This window comes from Nycticebus coucang, chromosome 7 (assembly GCF_027406575.1).
Source record: "Nycticebus coucang isolate mNycCou1 chromosome 7, mNycCou1.pri, whole genome shotgun sequence".
NCBI lineage: Eukaryota > Metazoa > Chordata > Mammalia > Primates > Lorisidae > Nycticebus > Nycticebus coucang.
Window position 1 is genome coordinate 78,414,574 of NC_069786.1, and position 22,954 is coordinate 78,437,527.

The following is a 22,954-nucleotide window of genomic DNA, read 5'->3' on the forward strand; positions in this document are numbered from 1 at the left end:
TTGCAACACACTGTATTAAAATACAGAGAACTGATTACTCTTTGAGAGAGAAGAACTGCAAAGATAAGACTTACCATAGCCAAAGAACTGCAACGATAAGACTTAACATAACCAAAGAAGCTTTCAGTGTTTAAATGGATAGAAAAACACTAACACATTTGATTTATTCAAGAAAAACAAACTCTTGAAGATATCTTAAACTGAAATCACATCCGAATTAAATCATATTAAAGAATTAAACAACCTGATTAGAGAAGTCCTGGACTTAAAAAATATCTTTCCTTTCTGGAAAATATTATTTACCAAATGTACTCATCTAGGTAAAATAAATCCCACTGAATGGGTACTGATTTACATTTGAAACGCATCTTTGAGGCATAGTTTTAAAGAGCATATTTGAAACATTTAGTAGAATTTAGTAAAGGGCTGTTTTCCAGATTTTCTAATGGATGAAAGCGGATCATTACCATTCTAAAGTAAAGTTTCATCTTTAAAGACCTTTACTTGTAATACATGTCCTGTGGGCTTTACACCAACGCTCAGTTTATTCAATAGAGTAAAAGCCTAATGAGCAAACTTCAGATGGAATTTATACACTGGTTTGTCCTTATGGAACTGACTTCTCGGTAATTATTCTTTATACAGCTATTAGCTTTATCCCCCTTATTGTCATAAGTTTTTAAAAGAATCTGTGTTTATATAGGTATAAATCCATTATCCTCATTAATACAACTTTATCAAGAGTACCCGGGAGTAATTTTTTTAAAACCATCTTTAAATGTTTTATTTACAAAAACCAGCAATTAAGTATTTTAATGTATACTCTGAAACAACAGATTGTGAATATTGCACTTTAGCTGTTATACACTGATCTAAAAAAATACAAAGACTTTTTACCTCACTAATGATTTTTTTTTTTTTAAATCAGAGCCAGGAAAAGAATAATTAGAGGGGCAATACCCTCTATATATTGGCTACTATATAAAATATTGACTATCCATAATTAAGCAAATACAAATATGTGCTTTATGTTTTTCTTTGTTGCTCTTCAAATATAAATGTTAAAAGTATTTTTAATCAGGTTTACAAAAGTGTTCTATGCATGGAGATAGAGGAACAGAATTCATAAACTTAACTGAAAAATACTGATTTAACATGTATATGGTGAATATAAATGAGATGCCAAAATTTCCAAGAAATGTTAAGTGCTAGCTAAAATATATTTTTAAAGTTTGTTCATACACATATGAGGTTCTTTTTAAAATAAAATAGCTTCTTTCTGGATTTAAATAATTTAAATACTTTTCTTTTGCTAATAGTCATTTTTGTAATATTTATTTCATACATATGATCTTCTAGATGCTGGTAATTATAGACTATAATTTTATCTGGACTTTATAAGAAAGCCTGTGTCTGAATTTTGAAATCTGTTATAGGAAATAAATAATCCTAAACATCATGTACCAAAAGAAATACATTTCATTAAATTTATACAATATTTTTAAAGAATATTCTTTTGTGCAAAGATATAGATTTATTCTTTTATCATTCTTTTATGATGATATTATTTTATTATTCTTTTTTTTATTCATCATCCAATATATAAATTGGGCTAAGTTTCGCACATTTAGGGGGATATTTTATATAGTTCAAAATAAAATTTGGTATAAGCTTTATTACCTATGTGATTAATTTTTAAAATGACAAACTTAGAACCATTATCACCAATAATGATAATAATAGGTTATCTTTGTTGATAAGTAATCTAGGTATTGGACAGATTTTGAAAAAGTGGTACTATTTCTGGTTTTATCCCTAACTGTGTGATTTTGAAATTTAACCTCTCTGAATCAAGCAAAATTAGGGCAATCTTATGAGGTCTCTGTGGTCTGTTTGTACCAGGCTATAGGAAACTTAGCATTACAATTAATTGATGGGCTCAATAACTAAAAAAGAATCCAGACTATTTCACTCTGGAATTATATAAGTTAAATATTGGTATACCATGATGATGCCTAAGTTTATTTTCAGTTCCAAGTGACACATCCTAAAAACCAGAATTTGAATTTATATATTGCACACTTTTCACCCAAAATTTTGAGGGAAAAATAAAGATGTGCATTATGCATGGATAGTATGACTCAGGAGTGGGGAACCCCAGTGGGCCTCCCGGGGCTGCTGCACCTGGGCTCACCGGGCTCATGGGGTCTAATTCGGGAGGATCCAGAATCAGGCGGAAGCAGGCTGGAGCAGCCTCTGTCAAGCAGGGCAATCAGGGGAGGAGGCAGTAGCAGGACTGGCAAGGTGAGCCCAGCTGTGCAGGGAGCGAGCGAGAGACCCAGCTGCATGGAGGGCTGACTGCCCAGCATGGGCCCCTGGATCTGCCTAACTGCCCATGGGCCAAGTGGCCTTGGAAGCTCTTGCCCCACTAGCCACACAGCATGTGGCTATCTCAGTGATAGCCTCCAACGTAGTGAGAAGAGAAGGTATCAGGAAGAGAGAAAAGGGGTAGCTTTCACAGAGCAGGAGGTTGCAGGAGACGGGGGCAATCTACACCGTTACCAGGAGAGCGTTAGCCCTCCCCAGATGTGTCTCTGCTGCCAAGAGCCAACCATTGTCTGGAGGGGCATTTTTCCAAAAGTTTGGGCCCAAAACACGGGTGCACATTATACACAGCAAAATACAGTATTTCAGATTTTTCATCTTGATTTTTAAAGCCCTAGAGAGGCTAATTTTAGGTAACATCAAAAATAGTAATTTCTTTAAAAAAATAAATGGAAAACTTTTTTCTATTGTTGTATCTGTTGAAAACATGGCCCTATTCCTTCATATTAAAGTTCTGATTTGCCTATTTCTTTTATATACAATTACATGTTACTTTGGAATCATACATTTCTTCCATGCTTTCTCCATAAAGACTGATAAGCCTTGGATGTAATCTGTAAAGAAAAGAATATGTACAATTTATTATTTCATCAACCTATCATTGTTATTTTTTCACACCTATATGCACACACACAGCTAATGAGTATGGTATCTAATGCCACCTACAAATTGATAACCAATAAACATTCAGAACTACAATCTAGAAAACTAAACCAACACTGGTAATTACTAACGCGTTCTCAGCCGTCTTCCCTAATTGATGTTCTCTATTGCCTTTGTGAGACACTGTCAATTGTGCCTACAGAGCCTTCGTGTCTAGTGGGCGCCTTGAACACTTCTACCCATTGAGTCACAATGCCTACCAGGAATGAGTCTGCAGGTTCCTAAACCTATTGATACCAGTTATTTGTGTTACATAATTAAATAATATGAAAATTGTTCTTATGTTAAAGTAAGTTGAACGCTTTGTAAAGACTTAATAAAAGAAAATTGTTGAATACAAAGTATTATAATATCAGTAATGGGTGAGAGAAACCTCTAATAGAGTGGAGGATTAAATTTTAACAACTTCCTACCCAGATGGCTTCACTAAAGGTTTAAGATCTTAATCACAGGTTTTAAAATTCTAAAATGGAAAATGTAACATGCATTATCTATAAAGTTTATGCAGCACAATAATTTAGAATATCAATGTGGAGATATATAACCAATGAGAAAGCCTTAGCTCTATATAACAGTTGGTGAATAAAGGTAAGACTATACCATTTTATTAATTGAAAGTTGTACATGTATCTTTTTATTCTTCCCTGATATACTGATTTTTTTTTAAGTTGCCCCCTGCCTGCTTTGATAGTTCAGAGAAGAGGGCTTTCATTGTGCTATTAGTTTTGGGTCTACTGATGGACACATGAAGCAGTGAAATAACTGGACTTACCTAACATGGACCTCGGATGCAACTTGCATTAAATCGCCATCTACATTCCAAGGGAAACTGTTTTCTGAAGCAGTTTCATGAGGTGCATCTCCCTTCTCTGGGTTGTATCTGCTAGAATTACTCCTTGGATGAACTTTCACTTCTTCAACAGTGTAAGTCTCAACAAATGGAAAACTGAACTAAATAAAACAAATGCAAATAATCATGGTGGTCGCTTTATCTCTAAGTGTTAATACAAATCAAGAAAGTCCACCGTACCCTCTCTTACAAGGAAATATTAACATGCATGCTGATGTTCTCAGAGCTTGGAAACTATGAACAGGGATCCCATTCTTTTGTAAGAAGGAACATCTTTTCTGAACATCTGTGTGACAAATAGTACACATCTATGAGAAATTGCATACAATAATAATGCAGTTTATAGATAGACTGAATCTTTAAAACTGATCTGTTGGTACAGAAGATTCAATCCACTGACTTGATTATTAACTTGTCAATAGATTAGTGGATATAAAGAAAACTCCAGTGTAAGTTTCATACTTGGAATTTACTTTGGAAAAACATAGATCTAAACCTAAAAGAGAAAGGCAATCATATATGCTATCACAGTGTGTGCCTGCTTCACCCCCAACTTAAGAATGGATATAAGTTGCACTGTGTGTGCTTAATGTCCACTCTAGAATGGTAAAAGATATCCTTCAAACTAAAATTTTCCTTGCTTACCTAGGGAAACTCTAGTGAAAAAGCATTATATATTCTCTAAAATAAATAAGAAAAGATAGACAAATAACTTTATAGTGGAAATATACAATAACTACTCACTTCAGTTTTCAGATTAATGGCATGACATTTATTTCTAATTTCCCCCTTACACTTATAAACTTTGATGAAGCATGGTGTTTTGAAAGTGTACAGAAAACTAATATTTTTCCTAATACTCTTAAATATGTAGAAACCAAGGTTTGGCAGCTTTTACAGTGGATCCTGTACGATATGCAGTTACACAGTGGATTATGGTGGCATAAGCTATTCTGGTTGAGGCACCGAGCTAGAGGGCCTCAAGCAGTTCTCTGTAAAACTGTTCGACAGTAACTGCAGTAGACTTCCCACTCCAGATGTGAAGGCTTGGGCATACATCTTATACTTACAGAAATTTCTAGGTAATCATTCATTTTATAGATTGTGTTGTGAGTATTTAATAACAGACTTTTCTGGCTTAAACTGTGTCCTCTCCAAAAATAAAATGTTATTTTATGTTAGAGGTCCTACCCTTTAATACCTGTGAATGTCACCTTTTTTGGAAGTAGCGTCTTTGCAGATGTAATCAAGTTAAAATGAGGTTACGAAGGTGGGGCCTACTCCAGTATGACTGATGCCTTAATAAGAGTTAAAGATTGCAATGATGCAGCTGCCAGCCAAGAATGCCAAGAACTGCAGCTACCACAGATCTATTCTCTTAAATCATCCATTTTCTTGTGCATATTTCACAAAATGAAGCTCTATCCATCCACTCAACCATATTAACTCTGAAGCCACAGACATTGTTAAATGGGACTTCAGGGAGCTGACAGCTTAGTATCATGTGTGAAGGTTTGTTTGGAGCCTGGGAAGATAAGTAAATGGTTACAGTTGTGATACAGAGTGGTGCCACTCGGGAGGCAGAGGCAGGAAGATCACTTGAACCCAGGAGTTTGTGGCTGCTATGATGATGCCATTAAACTCCAGCTTAGCAACAGAGCAAGACCCTGCCACACACAAGAAAAAGTCTACTATTTAAGCCATCCATTCTTTGGTATTTGTTATGGCCGTGCTAAGGTAACTAATACAAGGACCAAAATACAGGGAATCTGTTTGGGGTGGTAGGAAGTAAGGCTGTTGCACAACCCAGCCAGGGGCCAAAATGCAAAGGCCATGTGTTCCATATGGGAGGAATACTGAAAAATTCAGCAGGAAAGAAATCCCTCTTCAAAAAATAAGATAGGGAAGACAAGACTAGAGGTCCTGGAGGCCAGGAGGAAGCTACTATTGGCAAGAAGGGATTGAGGTTTGAATTGAAGTGAGGGAGAAATTTCAGAAGCAGTTACAAGGAGAACTAGTTAACAGGAGAACCAACAGAGCTGGTTGGTAGACAGGTTATGTGGAATAAGGGGGCAGGGAAAGTCCACGGTAGAAAGTGGTGCCATTGACCTGCGTAGACAAACATATAAGGAGCAATTTGAAGGAGAAAGATGATAAGGTCAGCTGCGGGACATGCTGGAGTCAAGGTACCTGTAGGTTTTCTAGCTGCTGTGGCACACAGAAAGACAGAGTGGTCCTTACAGACTAGAAGAGAAGATAGAACCCCTGGAGTATATGATGCTCAGATGCTGCAAACAGTGGATGGCAAGATCACTCAGGAGAGGGCATCCTGAGAAGACAGGGGGCTGAGAACAAGCCCTGAGGTTTCAAACTCTCTACCCCAAATGGTCAAAGTGAAGGAGAAAGGGGGCCTAGTGATAGGGTGGAGTTGCCATAACTGTGAAGAAAGTTTTATCCTCTATTTTATAAGCGTTGGGGAGGGCAACAGGAGCTACCCCACAAATGGTGATTTTTAATCTGTTCCACAACTCTGTGTATATACCCTGTTTCCCCGAAAATAAGACAGTGTCTTATTTTAAGGTGTGCTCCCAAAGATGCGCTAGGTCTTATTTTCAGGGGATATATTTATCTTTCCTGTAAGTAGGTCTTATTTTCAGAGGATGTCTTATTTTCGGGGAAACAGGGTAGTAACAATCGCCTGTTCACCCTTGTTCATAGAATGAGGTGTTGCCGTCCTTAAAGTGCCACGTTTTCCCTCCCAAATAGAATACCAGCACTACTATACCACTTACCCAGTGGATAGAGAATCTTACATTCATCTGATACACATAATCCATTATTTTTTTTTGGCCGGGGCTGGGTTTGAACCCGCCACCTCTGGCATATGGGACCGGTGCCCTACTCCTTGAGCCACAGGCGCCGCCCAACATAATCCATTTTTTAAAGTCACCACGAAGGAAAGAGACTTAACAAACATAGACACATGTATGCGTGTGTGTCAATAAATTTTAATAAGTCACATTAACATTGCTTAAAAATAGTCACCGTGGGAATCTATCTAATTAGTCTTACATATTCCAGTATGTAAAAACATTTCAGATTCTTTTGCAAAAGATTACAGAGCAACAGCATGGACTTTAACTGTTGAAAATAAATCAGTCGCTCAGAACTAAGTCTAGTGAAACACACAGGCCATAATTACCTGCAGTAAAAAGAAGATACTGGCAGAAAACAGGTGAAAACAGACCTTCCATAGCCAGGTCTCACTCAGAAAACATTCTCCCGCAGAAACAGAATTATTTTATTATATTCTGTATGTTATTATAGTCAAGGAGAACATTGCTTTTGAAATCAGAAGAAAGATATTTTTATCTAAAAAATAAAAGAACATCTACAAAAACATGACCCTTAGGCAAGAGATCTTTCAAAAACAATTTGTGCAATAGATGTCTTCCTAAAATAAATATAGAACAGCTCAGGGGTACATTAATAGTTTAATAATCATTTAAGTTTTCAAATAGGATTTAATCAAAAAGGATTAGGAAACATTTTTATCAAGGTAATGATACTGGTTATCTCCAGGAATGTGAAATTTTGAGTGCTTTAAATGCTATTTTCTTGATTCTACTTTCTGATTTAAATAAGACCAATGAACATGTACTGCTTTTAGATTAAGAAACATTAAAAAGTGAGTTTTAATGTTTAAAAATTTAGTAAAATCTGAAAAGGCATACAATCCTTTGGGGAAAAAAATCAATATTTATTTAGATTTCCCCCAAATCCACATGCATGAAGTTGTTACTCAAGCTTACAACCTGCCTTATATACGCTCATCTACTCTGTCTCCTTAGAGGTTTATATTTAAGGAAAATAGGACTATATTTAATTTTTATTATTTAATTTCCTAAACAGTCCTGTTAGTTGCTCAATAAACGTTGATCAAATAAATGTACTAGGCAGAAGAGAAGTCAAGCTTCATGAGGATGGCCTGAGAAAATTTGGCAAAGAAAGAAAAGACAAAGAAAAGCAAATAAAAAAAAAAGAGAGAGAGAGCGCCTTGCACCAAGGTATCGTAATGTAAGCAGGATTCAACTGCTAGTCACTGGCTGGGTTTGCTTTCTTCCTTCTCCCATCTGTTCTCTCCCAACTTCATCCAAGCACCATTTCATACCTTTAAGAACTAAAGAGTTTTACAAGCACACCTATTTACTTCAAAGGTTCACAATTTTAGAAATTCAAGTAAAGCCAGGATCAGTTTCCTAATCACTGGGTCAAAGTATCTGCCAAGATAATATTGTCACTGCTTCTTTTTAAAGCAAATCACTTAAGTGGAAATACTTGGCTCCACACACTCTAGTTTTGAATAAAATGTCTGTATAAAAGAGGTATGTTTTAAATATATATTTGCAAATCTATTTCAATCAGTTGAGCACAGGCATATCTGCAAACAAATGTCAGGAAAATCTAAAGATCATAACTTAGTCTGCTGCCATAATATGAAGAAGGCTAAAATCTCAGATTTCACTACTTTTCATTCTGATGAACAGCCTGAGTATGTAATTTTATCCTTAATTTACTTCGCTTTGCAATATAACAATACATTTTCATCTTCATGCAAAAGAAAAAAAAAAGATACATGTACACATAGGACTAGTAACCCCATAGCTCAAAAATGGCCAAATTACATTAATGTTGATGGATGCTTTTCAAAATTTAAATGAAAAAGATAGAAGATTAATGTATTCAGAAGAAAATAAAGCCTTCTTAGGGAGGATTCGATGTCAACTCCTGCAGCAACTTTCCTCCATGATTAATAGTGTTGCAAATAAGTAACAAAAAGTTTACCATACCTGATTTTTCAAACTGGCATATCTTTTCAGGTGTTTTATAAATTCCGGCCGAGAAGTGTCTCGTGCAATTATAAGAGCCATGCTTCCATTATTTAATCTGAAATTAAATATTTATGTTGGACATTAAAAAGATTACTAAGAGATTGCATCAAAAATATTTCCACAGGGTTCCTTATTAACAAATATACTTCTATACTAGAAATATTGTCCAAGAAACATGAATTATCACCACATTAAGTTTACCTAAAATTTTTAAATCATATCTTGCTGTTATTTTTCAAATTAGTCTTATTAAATTATTAGCTTCCTTTTCTACACACTCGTACATTAGAGCTATTTACAAAACAAACCACCACGCATCCTGCTCACAATACCAAGATATAATTCAAAATCCAGTGTAATTAGGAAGTTTAAATGAGACACGATGTATGTTTTTTAAAGGTGTATTATAAAAGAGTATGTACAAGCATTATAACAAATAGATCAACATTTTCTAAAATATAATGTGTGGTTTAAATATCTATCTATGGGCAGGTCTTTATTGTCATCTGAAACAAATGAAAGTGGCCCCTGGATGGATGAAATGGAGTGAACGAATGCTGCCACAGACATGCAGCTAGAAAACTGAGCATTTTAAACATATATAACCGTCCCACCCAATATAAGAGACTGAAAATTCAGAGATGCCAAAACAGCCGCTCATAAATGCATCATTGCAGAAATACAGGTAAATGACTTCTAGGTTGATTTCAACGCAAACCTGAAGTTAATCCAAGAATAACAATGACATATAATATGTCTCTTCAAATCTTACGGAAGGTCAGGATAGAACCTTTAGGGACCTTAGAGATTATTTTATCATTCATTCATTTTACATAGAAGGAAAGGACAACTCCAAGTGCAACTGATTTGTTCAAAGGTACACAGGGAAAAACAAAGTGGTCATCAGCACCAGCGCGCTTAACTTCCAGGACCTAGACCTCCTTCCCATCCATCATGCCTCCTCTTTACAATGGAAAATTAACAGCTCCAAAAGTTCAGCACAGTGTTATCACACGCCTTTTATTTTTTTTAATTGCATAATTTTGTAAATAGGAAAAGCATGACCCCAGGCCCAGTTTCTGATATTTATGAATAATTAAAACACGCCCTATGTCCCTGGTGCTGCTCTCAATGTTTCACAGATATTAAGATACTTAATCTTAGATACTTAGAATATAAGAATATTAGTCCATAGCAGCAATTTGCACTAAGGTATTTTATAAGCAACTTATTTTTTATTGTGGGGAAAAAAGCTAAAAATGGAATCTCCTATTCCATTATCCTGAATCATTCAGAAAGTATATCTCTGAAAATCCTCTGTTCAACTGAGCTTGGATCTAAAGGCCTTTGAAAAGATGTTATATTTGATTATAATCCACAGAAGACATCTCTAATTAGTCTTAAAAATTCATCAATACTGATTAAACCTGGAGAATCAGCAGTGGAATTGCAGGCAAGCTGAACACTGACGGAACAGAGTTAAAGGAACTAAGGCTCAATTGCTCCCAGAGGAGCAGGACTACCTCCCATCAAGACTCTTGAACAGGTAGAACGGTTAGACAAACATTGCCTCAAGTCCTGCCCAACAGCTCCCAGGTCAGCTAGCCACAGCTTCTGTCCCTTCTGTAGGGGAACCTACAGCCACCTGTAGTTTCTGAGGTTGTGGGGAGAAAACAACCAGGCTCAATTTCTACATCACATGAGCTGCCAAATATTCCTTTTAAGTCTCAGCACTAGACATAATCAATGAGGATCTTGCCATCTGGGCTTTTAATATCAAAGTTTGTAGTTTCTCTTTTTCCCTCTAACTTTGGATATTCCTGTTTATTACCATCATATCTGTTGCCAAGGAAGAAATTTAAAATCAGTTCTTTTTTCTGATTGTTAATCATTCTGACTAAATATTTGCAAGGCAATTGAAATTCATCATTAAAATGCTATAAATTGCCAAACCACATAAGTCATTCTTTTATTCTACTTCCAGTGAAAATCTAGAGTTGACTGTGTTTTACAATATTCATGATTCTTTCTTCACTGCTCTACAGGATTGGATTTAGGAGAGAAATATTTTCAGACCCATAATGGACAGCTGCTTAAAAAGAATGTGCAAGAGAAGGAATATGGATAACATGACATATAAAATGCCTCATGACTTAATCAACTGAAAATGTGGGCAGTAGATTCATAAGCACCACTATTTATATCTGATAAAAATAAAATATTTTCTTTAACTAAAGATATCAAATATACACACATACTTCCTTTTAATGCTAGGGACATTTATGTTTGCATTAAAATTGAAAAGCAGAGAATTTCCTAAGAAATATCAGAATGTAACATAATGTTCTCAAATAAATAAATAAAACAAACATAAAATAATAAAATTATGTCAATACAACTCAGGGAATATCACTTCAGTGATATTAAAAAGTTACTGATCGACAGTTTTTCTAGTTCAGTTGCTGTCAACCTACTGTGATGACAAAACGTGTAGAATCTCTCATATTATAGAATGAGGCACTATCTCCTAATTAGTTTTTAGCTATCCAAGAGTTATTTGGGTATTTGGGGGAAAATTGGTTATTAAGAAATGTATCAATGATTCAATAAAAATGCTTACTAACCTGGTATTAGGTGCCAAGCCTCTAGGTGCCACTGAACACAGGCAAGGAATTGCCATAATGCTGACATTCAGGAACTGACCCTGGATCATCTGCCAGGGATCATCACAGTCTGAGGGTAACAAGTGATTGGTTACCTTCCCTCACTAGAGCAAAAGGTCAACAGAGCCTAACTTAATTCTCAAGGAGATATATTTGGACTTACCACATTTGGGAGATCCTTGTGCCTTCCTAAAAGTAAGAAACCAAAGAAACGAAAAAGGTCACATAAAAAAGTAGTATCTATTAAATATGAGAAAATTAGACAACTCATCATTACATATATTAAATATTTTCATTAATTAGATAGTAAGTAAAAATATGGAAACAATTTTGTTACTAACCACAGTATAATGCTTTAATTATTTAAAGGTAAAACAGAAGCTGGATGAGACGGCATGCACCTGTGGCCCCAGCTTCTTGGAAAGCAGAGGTACGAGGATACCCCGATTTCTGGATTTTTAAGCTCTGCCTGAAAAATACAGCAAGACTCTGTCTCTTAAATAGTAAAAAAAGGAAAAGTAGTATTATAAGGAACAATGATTCTCTATATTTTTAAAAAACTAGCACTCTTCCTTAATGTGCCTTGCTTAACATTTATATTCCATATGACTAAAATTCTCCTGAGGCCTAACTATGGGATTTCTTTTTTTTTTTTTTTTTTTTTTTTGGCTTACTGTTGTATCTAAAATGGCTGGCATATAGTAGGCACTCAATAAATGGCTATTGAATGAATAAATGAATGAATGGTTCTTTCTAAAGACAAAAACAAATGCCTACTAGGACCTGTAGGAGTTCATAATTCTATATCCTTCACCAGTATATATATAATAAAATAAACTACTGGTTATAGTACATACATATATACAGGTTATTTTTGTGTTGTGTGTATATATATATGTTTGTGTTGTATATATATATATACACACACACAAAAGAAATATATATATACACACACACAACACAAAAATCACAAATCTGGTAAATTGTTTATGTCAAAATGTTTGATACTTTAAAGAAAGGTAACAGGTATCTATATCACCTTGAACTTTCGAATCTTTTTTTTTTTTTTTTGGCCGGGGCTGGGTTTGAACCCGCCACCTCTGGCATATGGGACCGGCGCCCTACTCCTTGAGCCACAGGCGCCGCCCATCACCTTGAACTTTCTACCCACCTTTCTTGTATATCCGTAGAGCTGTTAAATGGTAAAAATGATATTTCACAGTCTTCTGGCCTGAAATATAATGAAACTGGTTATTAATAGTCATTGATCCTACAATACAAATTTTTTTGTTTAAGAAAGACTTACTTAAGTTTGGCCAGTGCCTTAATCACAGCAAAGTCTCTCCGATGGTTGGGGGACATCCACCGATACTTTTCTGCTAGAGCCAAAGTTCTTCCACCAAAGCCAAACATGGCAGAGAACCCAAAGCGAAGAAGCTTGCCAGCAGTGCTAAAGGTGCAGACATCGACTGGTTGTATGTGCCCTTGAATATTATATTAATGATCAGTTAGCTAGTGAGCACAGCAGCGCTAGTTGTCAAAACAGCAAATGTAAGAGAGCTTCTTTATTTTCAGAAGAATATCTCAAGGTCCATAGACCATATGAATGTCCTTGCTTGCTTTTCAGCTTTCTTATAACTACTGCAATTGACACAACTTGTTCAGGTAACAGATAAAAGAAACATAAAACAGTTAATTTTACAGCTCATTACTATTTCATATAAAATATGGTAAAGGATGTGAAGTTGAAGGAAACTCAGATTAACAATAGGTTTGTATTGTAATTATCTGAGCTTATCTGCTTTCTATCAACAGGGATAATAAAAGGGATATGTACTTGCTGAGATTTTTTTCTCATACATTTTTTTCATTTAATAACATGCTTTTAGTCCTAGAGTCTTGATACAATCAAGCATCAGTGTTGGATATAATTAAGTAGCATGCATGTATTTTCTTCATATGTTTATAAAATTATGATTTCCAACATCATCACAATATTTTTTCTATCAAAATGATATTAGCAGTAAAACTTCATTCACATCTTAAAATACTCACATCAAGTATTTTAAGATAAGCAGTCCAAATATTAAAGACTTGCCTAATTGACTTTTGTTTTTTGTCGAACATTTCTCTGCTTTGAGAGACAAAGAACCTGCCTTTCCATAAAAATGCTAATGGAAATAAAATAGCCTTCTCTCCTTTTTTGGGGGGGAGGGGAACAGAGTCTCATTATGTCACCCTTTGTAGAGTACTGTGGTATCACAGATCACAGCAACCTCAAACTCTTGGGCTTAAGTGATTCTCTTGCCTTAGCCTCCCAAGTAGCTGGGACTACAGTTGCCTGCCACAATGTCCAGCTATTTTTGTTGTTGTCATTGTTGTTTAGCAGGCCCAGGCTGGGTTCGAACCCACCAGCCCCAGTGCATGTGGCCAGCACCCTAATTGTTGAGCTATGGGTACCAAGCCTAAAATAGCCTTCTTTACATATTAAAAACTTCCTTATAAAACAAACTTCTTTGGAAGAATACTTACCCATTATAATGTGCAAAGTTGCAGTTACCACATGAGAAATTCCATGAAGAGAATGTGCCAATACATTGGTAGATCCTGGCAAAATAATTTTAAAACACGCATTATCAGTACATTATATAATTTAAATTAACATTTGTTCTTACTTTTATATAGGTGTCACCATGTATGTGCAGATGAAAAATAAATGGAAGTTTAATAAAGTCAGAAAAGTCAATGAAAATATTAGTGGAAGTTAAAGTTTTTATTCACAGCATAGATGCAATGTTTGCAGAATTACTTGTTAATATTTAAATGACTTAAAAATTAAAAAATAGTTTATAATATCTGCTTAAAGATTTTTTTGTTCATAAATGTTTATTTTCTACACCCAAATTACTAGCTATGTCAAAGCCTACTCCATCCAACTTTAATGAATGGACTTTTCACTTCTTTCTTTTTTTAGAGACAGAGTCTCGCTTTATTGCCCTCAGTAGACTGGGATGGCATCACAGCTCACAACAATCCCCAGGTCTTGGCTTAGGTGATTCTCTTGCCTCAGCCTCCCCAGTAGCTGGGACTACAGGCACCCACCACAATGCCCAGCTATTTTTTTGTTGCAGTTTGGCCGGGGCCGGGTTCCAACCCACCATATGAGCACCAACAGGAGAATGATGGCTCTAGCAAAAAAGACAAATGCATAATTAAATAAAGGAAAAATCTAAATAACTATGAAAAATAGAAAATCACTATAAAGCCCAAGCATACTCTAAATACACTTAATGACTGTGAGAGATAAGCTGTCACTCAAATGGGAATCCTCTCTATTCATCTGACAAATGGTCTCCTAGAAGAAGAAAATGTTTAATGCTATGGTATTTTCCATGTATGAAGATTTATATGTGAGACACTATAATTTCTTATTTTCATAATCATTAGGATAATTTAGTACTCACATAGATTTTTGTCCCTCCAGCATTCAGAGGGAAGGAGCTTCCCAAGTCAGGCTCCTATAATGTTCATGTGTGACTGAAATGTAGGATATGGACCTGCTTCAGAAGGGAAAATACCAGCTTGCTCCTCTTAGGAGAGAGTTTAAAACTATTAAACAGAAAATGAATAAAGCTACAATTTGTCTTGAATTAAAAGAATATGGATAGAAATCCAATAATAGCTGAGAGCTGCATTCCCATGTGGTCATGAATAATAACTTTGATTTGCATTACTTTGAACTCATATGTGCTGGGTTTGCTCAGTTGGAAAAGCTGAGGTAGCTTAGCCACTATCAACCAAGATGTCATTAAAATCATAACTATTAGTTACCTAGTAAGTATTAAATAATTATTTTAAACTATGTTTAATTATTATTAATAAATTGGAATACCTAAGCCAGGTGGGGGGTAGAGGAATGAGGAATTGGGGAGAGGGGAGGAGGAAGAGGGTTAGGAAGGTCATTGTGTATGGCACATCTCTTGACAGCAGGACACAATACAATAGAGACTGCACCTAACAAATGCCATCAGTGTAACCTAATTCTTTGCACCCTCAATAAATCCCAAACGATTAAAAAAAAAAAGTAGGTTGATGCCCCTAGCTTTGTTTTTTTGCTAAGAATAACCTTAGCTATATGGGTTTTTTTCTTGTTCCATACAAAATGAAGACTTTTTTTTTGGCCGTGGCTGGATTTGAACCCGCCACCTCCGGCATATGAGGCCAGAGCCCTACTCCTTTCAGCCACAGGCACTGCCCAAGACTTATTTTTTCTAAGTCTTGAAAGTACGATTGGTATTTTAATAAGGATGGCATTGAATCTGTAGATTGCTTTGGGAAGTATAGACATTTTAACAATGTTGATTCTTCCCAGCCATGAGCATGGTATGTATGTTCATTTGTTAGTATGTTCTGCTATTTCTTTTTTTAGGGTTTTGTAATTTTCTTTATAGAAGTCCTTCTCCTTGTTTGTTAGGTATATTCCTAGGTATTTCATTTTCTTTGATGCTACTGTGAAGGGGATTGTGCCCTTAATTAGGTTCTCATCTTAGCTGTTATTGGCATATACAAAGGCTACTGAATTGTGGACATTGATTTTATATCCTGAGACATTACTGTGAAAAAAAATCTTTTTATCATAAGGACAATTGCACTAGGCTGTTCATCACAATTCAATTTATAATTGCCAAAACATGGAAATGGCCGAAATGCCCACCAACCCAGGAATGGATTTACCATCTGTGGCATATGTATACCATGGAATAATATTCAACCATTAAAAAAGATGGAGACTTTACATCTTTTGTATTAAACTGGATGAAAATGGAACACATTATTCTTAGTAAAGCATCACAAGAATGGACAAGCAAGAATACTATGTACTCAGTTCTGATATGAGGACAATTAATGACCTAGTGCATGATGGACAGTGGGGTAAGGATGTACAGGGAGAGGGAAGGAGGAAGGGGTGGGGTGGGATCACAGAGTGTGATACACATCTTGGGGACAGGACACAATTATAAGAGGGACTTTACCTAACAAATGTAATCAGTGTAATCTGGTTTTTTATACCCTCAATGAATCCTCAACAATAAAAAAACTAAAAATAAAAATAAAATAAAGTGCAGCCAGGACTGTGGGGAAAAAGAAGTAACAGGGTAAAAAAATGCAAAGAAAAGTTCACTTTAACCAGTTTGGAACCAATTGGTAAAGTTGTTCCAACTGATCTACCACCAAAAGGCAAGTTATGCTCTAATACTTGTTGCTCAGAACATGGCCTGCAGTCAAGCAAGAGGTGGCAACACTTGCTTATTAAAATGATGACTTATTCCTTAAACAAGAAAAGAGTGCCCACTATCACCACTGCCATTTGAAAGAGTACTGGAAGTTCTAACCAAAGAAATTAGGCAAGAAAAAGAAACAAAAGGCATCTAAACTGTGTAGGAGAAAGTTAAATTGTTCTGGTTTGCAGACAACAGATTTTTTTTTTTTTTTTGAGACAGGGTCTCACTTTGTCACCCTTGGTAGCATGCCATGGCATCATAGCTCACAGCAACCTCAAACTCGTGGGTTCAAGCGATTCTCTTGCTTCAGTCTCCTAGGTGGCTAGGACTACAGATTCCAGACATAACACCTGGCTATTTTTAGAGGTGAGGTCTCACCCTGGCTCAGGCTGGTCTTGAAACTGTGAGCTCAGGCAATCCACCCACCTCAGCCTCCCAAGTGCTGGGATTACAGGCATGAGCCTCCATGCCCGGTGACATGACTCTTATTTATGATATATGAAGCACTCTAAAAACTCCACCAAAACCCTGTTGCAACTAAAAAATAAATTCAGTAAAGTTTTTGGATACAAAATCAGCATTTATATTCACTTATAGTAAATAATCTGAAAAAGAAACCAAGAAAGTAACTTTATTTATCCTATCAATCAAAAAATACTTAGAAATAAATTTAACCAGGAATGTGAAAGACCTATGCACTAAAAACTATAAAACATTGATAAAAGATATAAAAGAAATAAATGGAAAGATATACCATGTTCATGAATTAGGAGAATGAATATTAAAATGCCCAGGCAATCCCTAACAAAACTCCAATTCCTTTTTTCACAGAAATAGAAAAAAAATCAAAAGAATTTCTATGGAACTACAAGACCCCAAGTAGCCAAAACAATCTTGAGCAAAATAAGCAAAGCTTTCAGCATCACAATACCTGATCTCAAGATATACCTCATACTGAAAAGTGATAGCAATCAAAACAGCATGATACTGGCATAAAAACACATAGACCACTAGAATATAATACAGAACCTAGAAATAAACCCAAGTATTTATAGTCATCTGATTTTCAACAAAAGTGCCCACCCCCCAAAAAAACACAATGGGGAAAGGACATTCTCTTCAATAAATATTATTGTGAGAACAAGATATCTACATGCAAAAGAATGAAATTAGACCCTCATCTCATACCATACACAAAAATCAACTCAAAATGAATTAAAGACTTAAACGTGAGACCTAAAACAATAAATCTGCTACAAGAAACCATACTGGAAAATCTTTGTGCCATTAGTCTAAGTAATGAATTTTTAGATTTGACCCTAAAAGTACAGGCAATAAAAGCAAAGTAGACACTTGAGATTATATCAGACTGAAAGCATCTACACAGAAAAGAAAATAATGAACAGAGTATAGAGGCAACCTGTGCAATGGGAAAAAATATTTGCAAACCACATATCTGATAAAAAGTTAAAATCTAAAATATATAAGGAGATCAAATAACTCAATAGCAAGAAAAATAACTTGATATAAAAATGGGCAAAGGACCTGAAAAGATATTTCTCCAGGGAAGACCCACAATGGCCAACAAGCAAATAAAAAAATGCTCATTGGTAATCGCTAGGGAAATGCAAATGAGATCAGGGAAATCCCAGTGAGACATCACCTACACCTGTTAGAATGACTACCATCAAAAAATGAAAGCTAGGAAGAGTAGAAAGAAGGAAGAAGGGAGAGGGATAGGGTCTCAGTGTGTGACACATCTTGTACCCACAATGAATCTCCAATAATTAAAAAAAAAGAAAGAAAGAAAGCTAAGCATTAGTGAGGATGTGGGGGAAACAAAGAACCTTTGCATAGTTGTAGTAAATTAGTATAGCCATTATAGAAAACAGCAGTATGGCAGTTTCTCAAAGAATCAGAAATAGAACTTCTATATGCTCCAGCCATCCCACTACTTGGTATGTATCCAAAGGAAATGAAATCAGTATATTGACATGATATCTGCATTCTTACGTTCATTGAAGCACTGTGCACAATAGCCAAGATACAGAAACAATCTAAGCGTTCTCATCAACAGATGAATGGATAAAGAAACTGCAGTTCAACCTCTGTAAGGTGAAGACCCAAGGGACTATAACAAACAGGTCAACATGTGGAACTGGTCAACATGAGGAACTAGGCCTACCATACTTATATGTGTACACATCTGGTCTATGAAAATTAGGTCAACTTAAAGACGTGATCAATGTAGAAAGGTGATCAACTATAGAGGTTCTACTGTATGCTATTTATTGAATATTCTTATCTAAAATGCTTGGAACCAAAAATCTCTTAGACTTCAAATATTCTCAGATTTTGGAATATTTCCATGTACATAATGAGACATATTAGGGATGGCACCCAAGTCTAAACATAAAATTTGTTTGATATACATCTTATGTGCATAGCCTAAAGATAATTTCATACAATTTTTTTCTCTTTCTTTTTTTATTGTTGGGGATTCATTGAGGGTACAATAAGCCAGGTTATACTGATTGCAATTGTTAGGTAAAGTCCCTCTTGCAATCATATCTTGCCCCCATAAAGTGTGACACACACCAAGGCCCCACACCCCTCCCTCCGTCCCTCTTTCTGCTTCCCCCCCATAACCTTAATTGTCATTAATTGTCCTCATATCAAAATTGAGTACATAGGATTCATGCTTCTCCATTCTTGTGATGCTTTACTAAGAATAATGTCTTCCACTTCCATCCAGATTAATACGAAGGATATAAAGTCTCCATTTTTTTTTAATGGCTGAATAGTATTCCATGGTATACATATACCACAGCTTGTTAATCCATTCCTGGGTTGGTGGGCATTTAGGCTGTTTCCACATTTTGGTGATTGTAAATTGAGCTGCAATAAACAGTCCAGTACAAGTGTCCTTATGATAAAAGGATTTTTTTCCTTCTGGGTAGATGCCCAGTAATGGGATTGCAGAATCAAATGGGAGGTCTAGCTTGAGTGCTTTGAGGTTTCTCCATACTTCCTTCCAGAAAGGTTGTACTAGTTTGCAGTCCCACCAGCAGTGTCAAAGTGTTCCCTTCTCTCCACATCCACGCCAGCATCTGCAGTTTTGAGATTTTGTGATGTGGGCCATTCTCACTGGGGTTAGATGATATCTCAGGGTTGTTTTGATTTGCATTTCTCTAATATATAGAGATGATGAACATTTTTTCATGTGTTTGTTAGCCATTCGTCTGTCATCTTTAGAGAAAGTTCTATTCATGTCTCTTGCCCATTGATATACGGGATTGTTGGCTTTTTTCATGTGGATTAATTTGAGTTCTCTATAGATCCTAGTTATCAAGCTTTTGTCTGATTGAAAATATGCAAATATCCTTTCCCATTGTGTAGGTTGTCTCTTTGCTTTGGTTATTGTCTCCTTAGCTGTACAGAAGCTTTTCAGTTTAATGAAGTCCCATTTGTTTATTTTTGTTGTTGTTGCAATTGCCATGGCAGTCTTTTTCATGAAGTCTTTCCCCAGGCGAATATCTTCCAGTGTTTTTCCTATGCTTTCTTGGAGGATTTTTATTGTTTCATGCTTTAAATTTAAGTCCTTTATCCATCTTGAATCAATTTTTGTGAGTGGGGAAAGGTGTGGGTCCAGTTTGAGTCTTTTACATGTAGACATCCAGTTCTCCCAACACCATTTATTGAATAGGGAGTCTTTCCCCCAAGGTATGTTCTTGTTTGGTTTATCAAAGATTAGGTGGTTATAAGATGTTAGTTTCATTTCTTAGTTTTCAATTCGATTCCAAGTGTCTATGTCTCTGTTTTTGTGCCAGTACCATGCTGTCTTGAGCACTATGGCTTTGTAGTACAGACTAAAATCTGGTATGCTGATGCCCCCAGCTTTATTTTTGTTACAGAGAACTGCCTTAGCTATATGGGGTTTTTTCCGGTTCCATACAAAACGCAGAATCATTTTTTCCAAATCTTGAAAGTACAATGTTGGTATTTTGATAGGAATGGCATTGAATAGGTAGATTGCTTTGGGAAGTATAGACATTTTAACAATGTTGATTCTTCCCATCCATGAGCATGGTATGTTCTTCCATTTGTTAATATCCTCTGCTAATTCCTTTCTGAGGATTTCATAGTTTCCTTTATAGAGGTCCTTCACCTCCTTCGTTAGGTATATTCCTAGGTATTTCATTTTCTTTGAAACTATGGTGAAGGGAGTTGTGTCCTTAGTTAGCTTCTCATCTTGACTGTTACTGGTGTATACAAAGGCTACTGACTTGTGGACATTGGCTTTTTGCATAAAACAAAGTTTGACTGAATTTTGACTGTGACCCATCACATGAGGTCAGATGTGAAATTTTCCAGTCAAAGCATCATGTCAGTACTTAAAAATGTTTCAGATTTTACAGCATTTCAGATTTCAGATTTTCAGAGTAGGGATGTTCAGCCCATGTGTGCTATTCAGCTTTAAAAAAGAAATCCTGACATTGCAACAACATGGATGAACCTGGGCGACATCATGCTAAGTGAAATAAGCCAGGCACAGAGAGACAGATGCCACAGGATCTTACTCACATGCAGAATCCAAAAAAGTTAAACTCCCAGAAACAGAGCGTGAAATGATGGTTGTCAGGGTATGGAATGGAGAGGGTTAGCGAGAACTTGGGCAAAGAATGAAAATTTTCACTTAGGAAGAATAAGTTCAGGAACTCTTATTATTCAACATGGTGACTATGTATAATATTTGTGTTTGAAAATTGGTAACAGAGTAGATTTTGTGTAGTTTTCTTACCATAAACTATGATATGTGATCATTATGTCAATTATGTACATATGTTAAGTAGTTTAACTTAGCCACTTCCTGACGTGTACGTGCTTCACATTATATTGTACACCCTTATATATAATTTTTGTCAACTTTAAAACAAATAAGAGTAAGGGACATTAAAACAGTAATTAATGGAAGTAAATACATTTTAGAAAACATTGGTTCTCAGGAAGCATTGTGGACGTAGTGAATCAGAGTCTGCAGTTTATAAGGTCCTCAAGTGACGTGGTGTGCACTGTGACTTGTTGAGGTCCTATTCTGGAATGCATGGTCCACGGATTGACAGCATCCTCATTACCTGGCGCTTCTTACAAATGCAAATTCCTTGGTTCCACCTCTATGTCATAGAATCAGAATGCATATGGGTGGCAGAGGGAATATGGGTATCTGTTTTAGCAAGTTCTGTAGGTGAGTCCTATGGGCCCCTATTATTTGAGAACAAGCAGCATAATGTAGAAACCTGTCACTTGGTGGGTCTTCACCCAGGCCTTTCCAGTGATCTCTTGCCCCTCTACAGACTGCACTTTGGCCATCTAATTGCTAATTAATCTGGGATGGGTACAGGACAAAAGAAGAAGCAAATCAATCCATTTTCCTTCCCAATCAGATTTATGGTAAAGGTTTTGGAAAAGGCCACATAATTAGAATGAGATAGTTAGGATCATCCATGGATTACAGTACTCCATGAAACACATTTCCTCCATTACCATGGTTATTTAGGAAGAGACCATAAGAGCATTCCTCTAGAAAGGCTATTAAAACACATAATGTCACGTTGTCATGTGCAATAGAGAAGGACACATATTATGACTCAGGAAAACACAGTGTATTCCTTGTGAGCTAAAGTGTGCTGAGGTTGTCCAAACACAAATTCTTTTAGGATGCTAGACATGGCTCTTTTTATTATTGTGTCCTCTCCACCTTTGTAACTTTTATTCAATTCTGTAGAGCTTGCCGATGTGAACAGGCATGACTCCAAGTCAGAAAATCATTTTAGTCATCATGCAACCAACGTACATCTCAGTCTTTAAATGTTTTTACACTGTAAATAAAAAAAGAAAAGTTAATTAAAAAGTGTATGTAAGATCATAAATAGATTGCTCTGTCTTTTGTGTGAATAATCTGGAAGATGGATCATATTTTGTTTCAGGAAATTGTGCTCTATTTGAAAAGAAGGCTACACGCCAAAAGAACATGCTGCTCACATAAATAACAACGGTGTACTGTTAACGTTCTCACAAAAGCTATAAATGTTCTACCTCAAGGTAAACATTTTAATTAGCCGGAAAAGTTATTTTTCTTTTTTTTTTTAAAGTTATTTTTCTTAACACAACCAGCAACTTTGCCCACCAACCCCTCCACAGAGCTGCTGAAATGTTCCA

At 35.8% G+C, this 22,954-nt stretch overlaps 1 protein-coding gene across 1 annotated transcript in view; it reads right to left on the reverse strand.

Moving 5' to 3' along the window:
- Window positions 1-80: 80 nt before the first annotated feature.
- The window catches only part of CERKL (ceramide kinase like), a 137,339-nt gene continuing 114,465 nt past the window's right edge, over window positions 81-22,954 (reverse strand). Inside the window, exons 6-13 of the mRNA XM_053597702.1 lie at window positions 13,986-14,060; window positions 12,760-12,937; window positions 12,625-12,684; window positions 11,617-11,642; window positions 11,415-11,523; window positions 8,749-8,845; window positions 3,821-3,999; window positions 81-2,939 (exon numbers count right to left, since the gene is read on the reverse strand). Coding sequence (XP_053453677.1) covers window positions 2,858-2,939; window positions 3,821-3,999; window positions 8,749-8,845; window positions 11,415-11,523; window positions 11,617-11,642; window positions 12,625-12,684; window positions 12,760-12,937; window positions 13,986-14,060 — 806 coding nt within the window. The 3' untranslated portion in view covers window positions 81-2,857. The remainder of the gene's footprint in view (window positions 2,940-3,820; window positions 4,000-8,748; window positions 8,846-11,414; window positions 11,524-11,616; window positions 11,643-12,624; window positions 12,685-12,759; window positions 12,938-13,985; window positions 14,061-22,954) is intronic.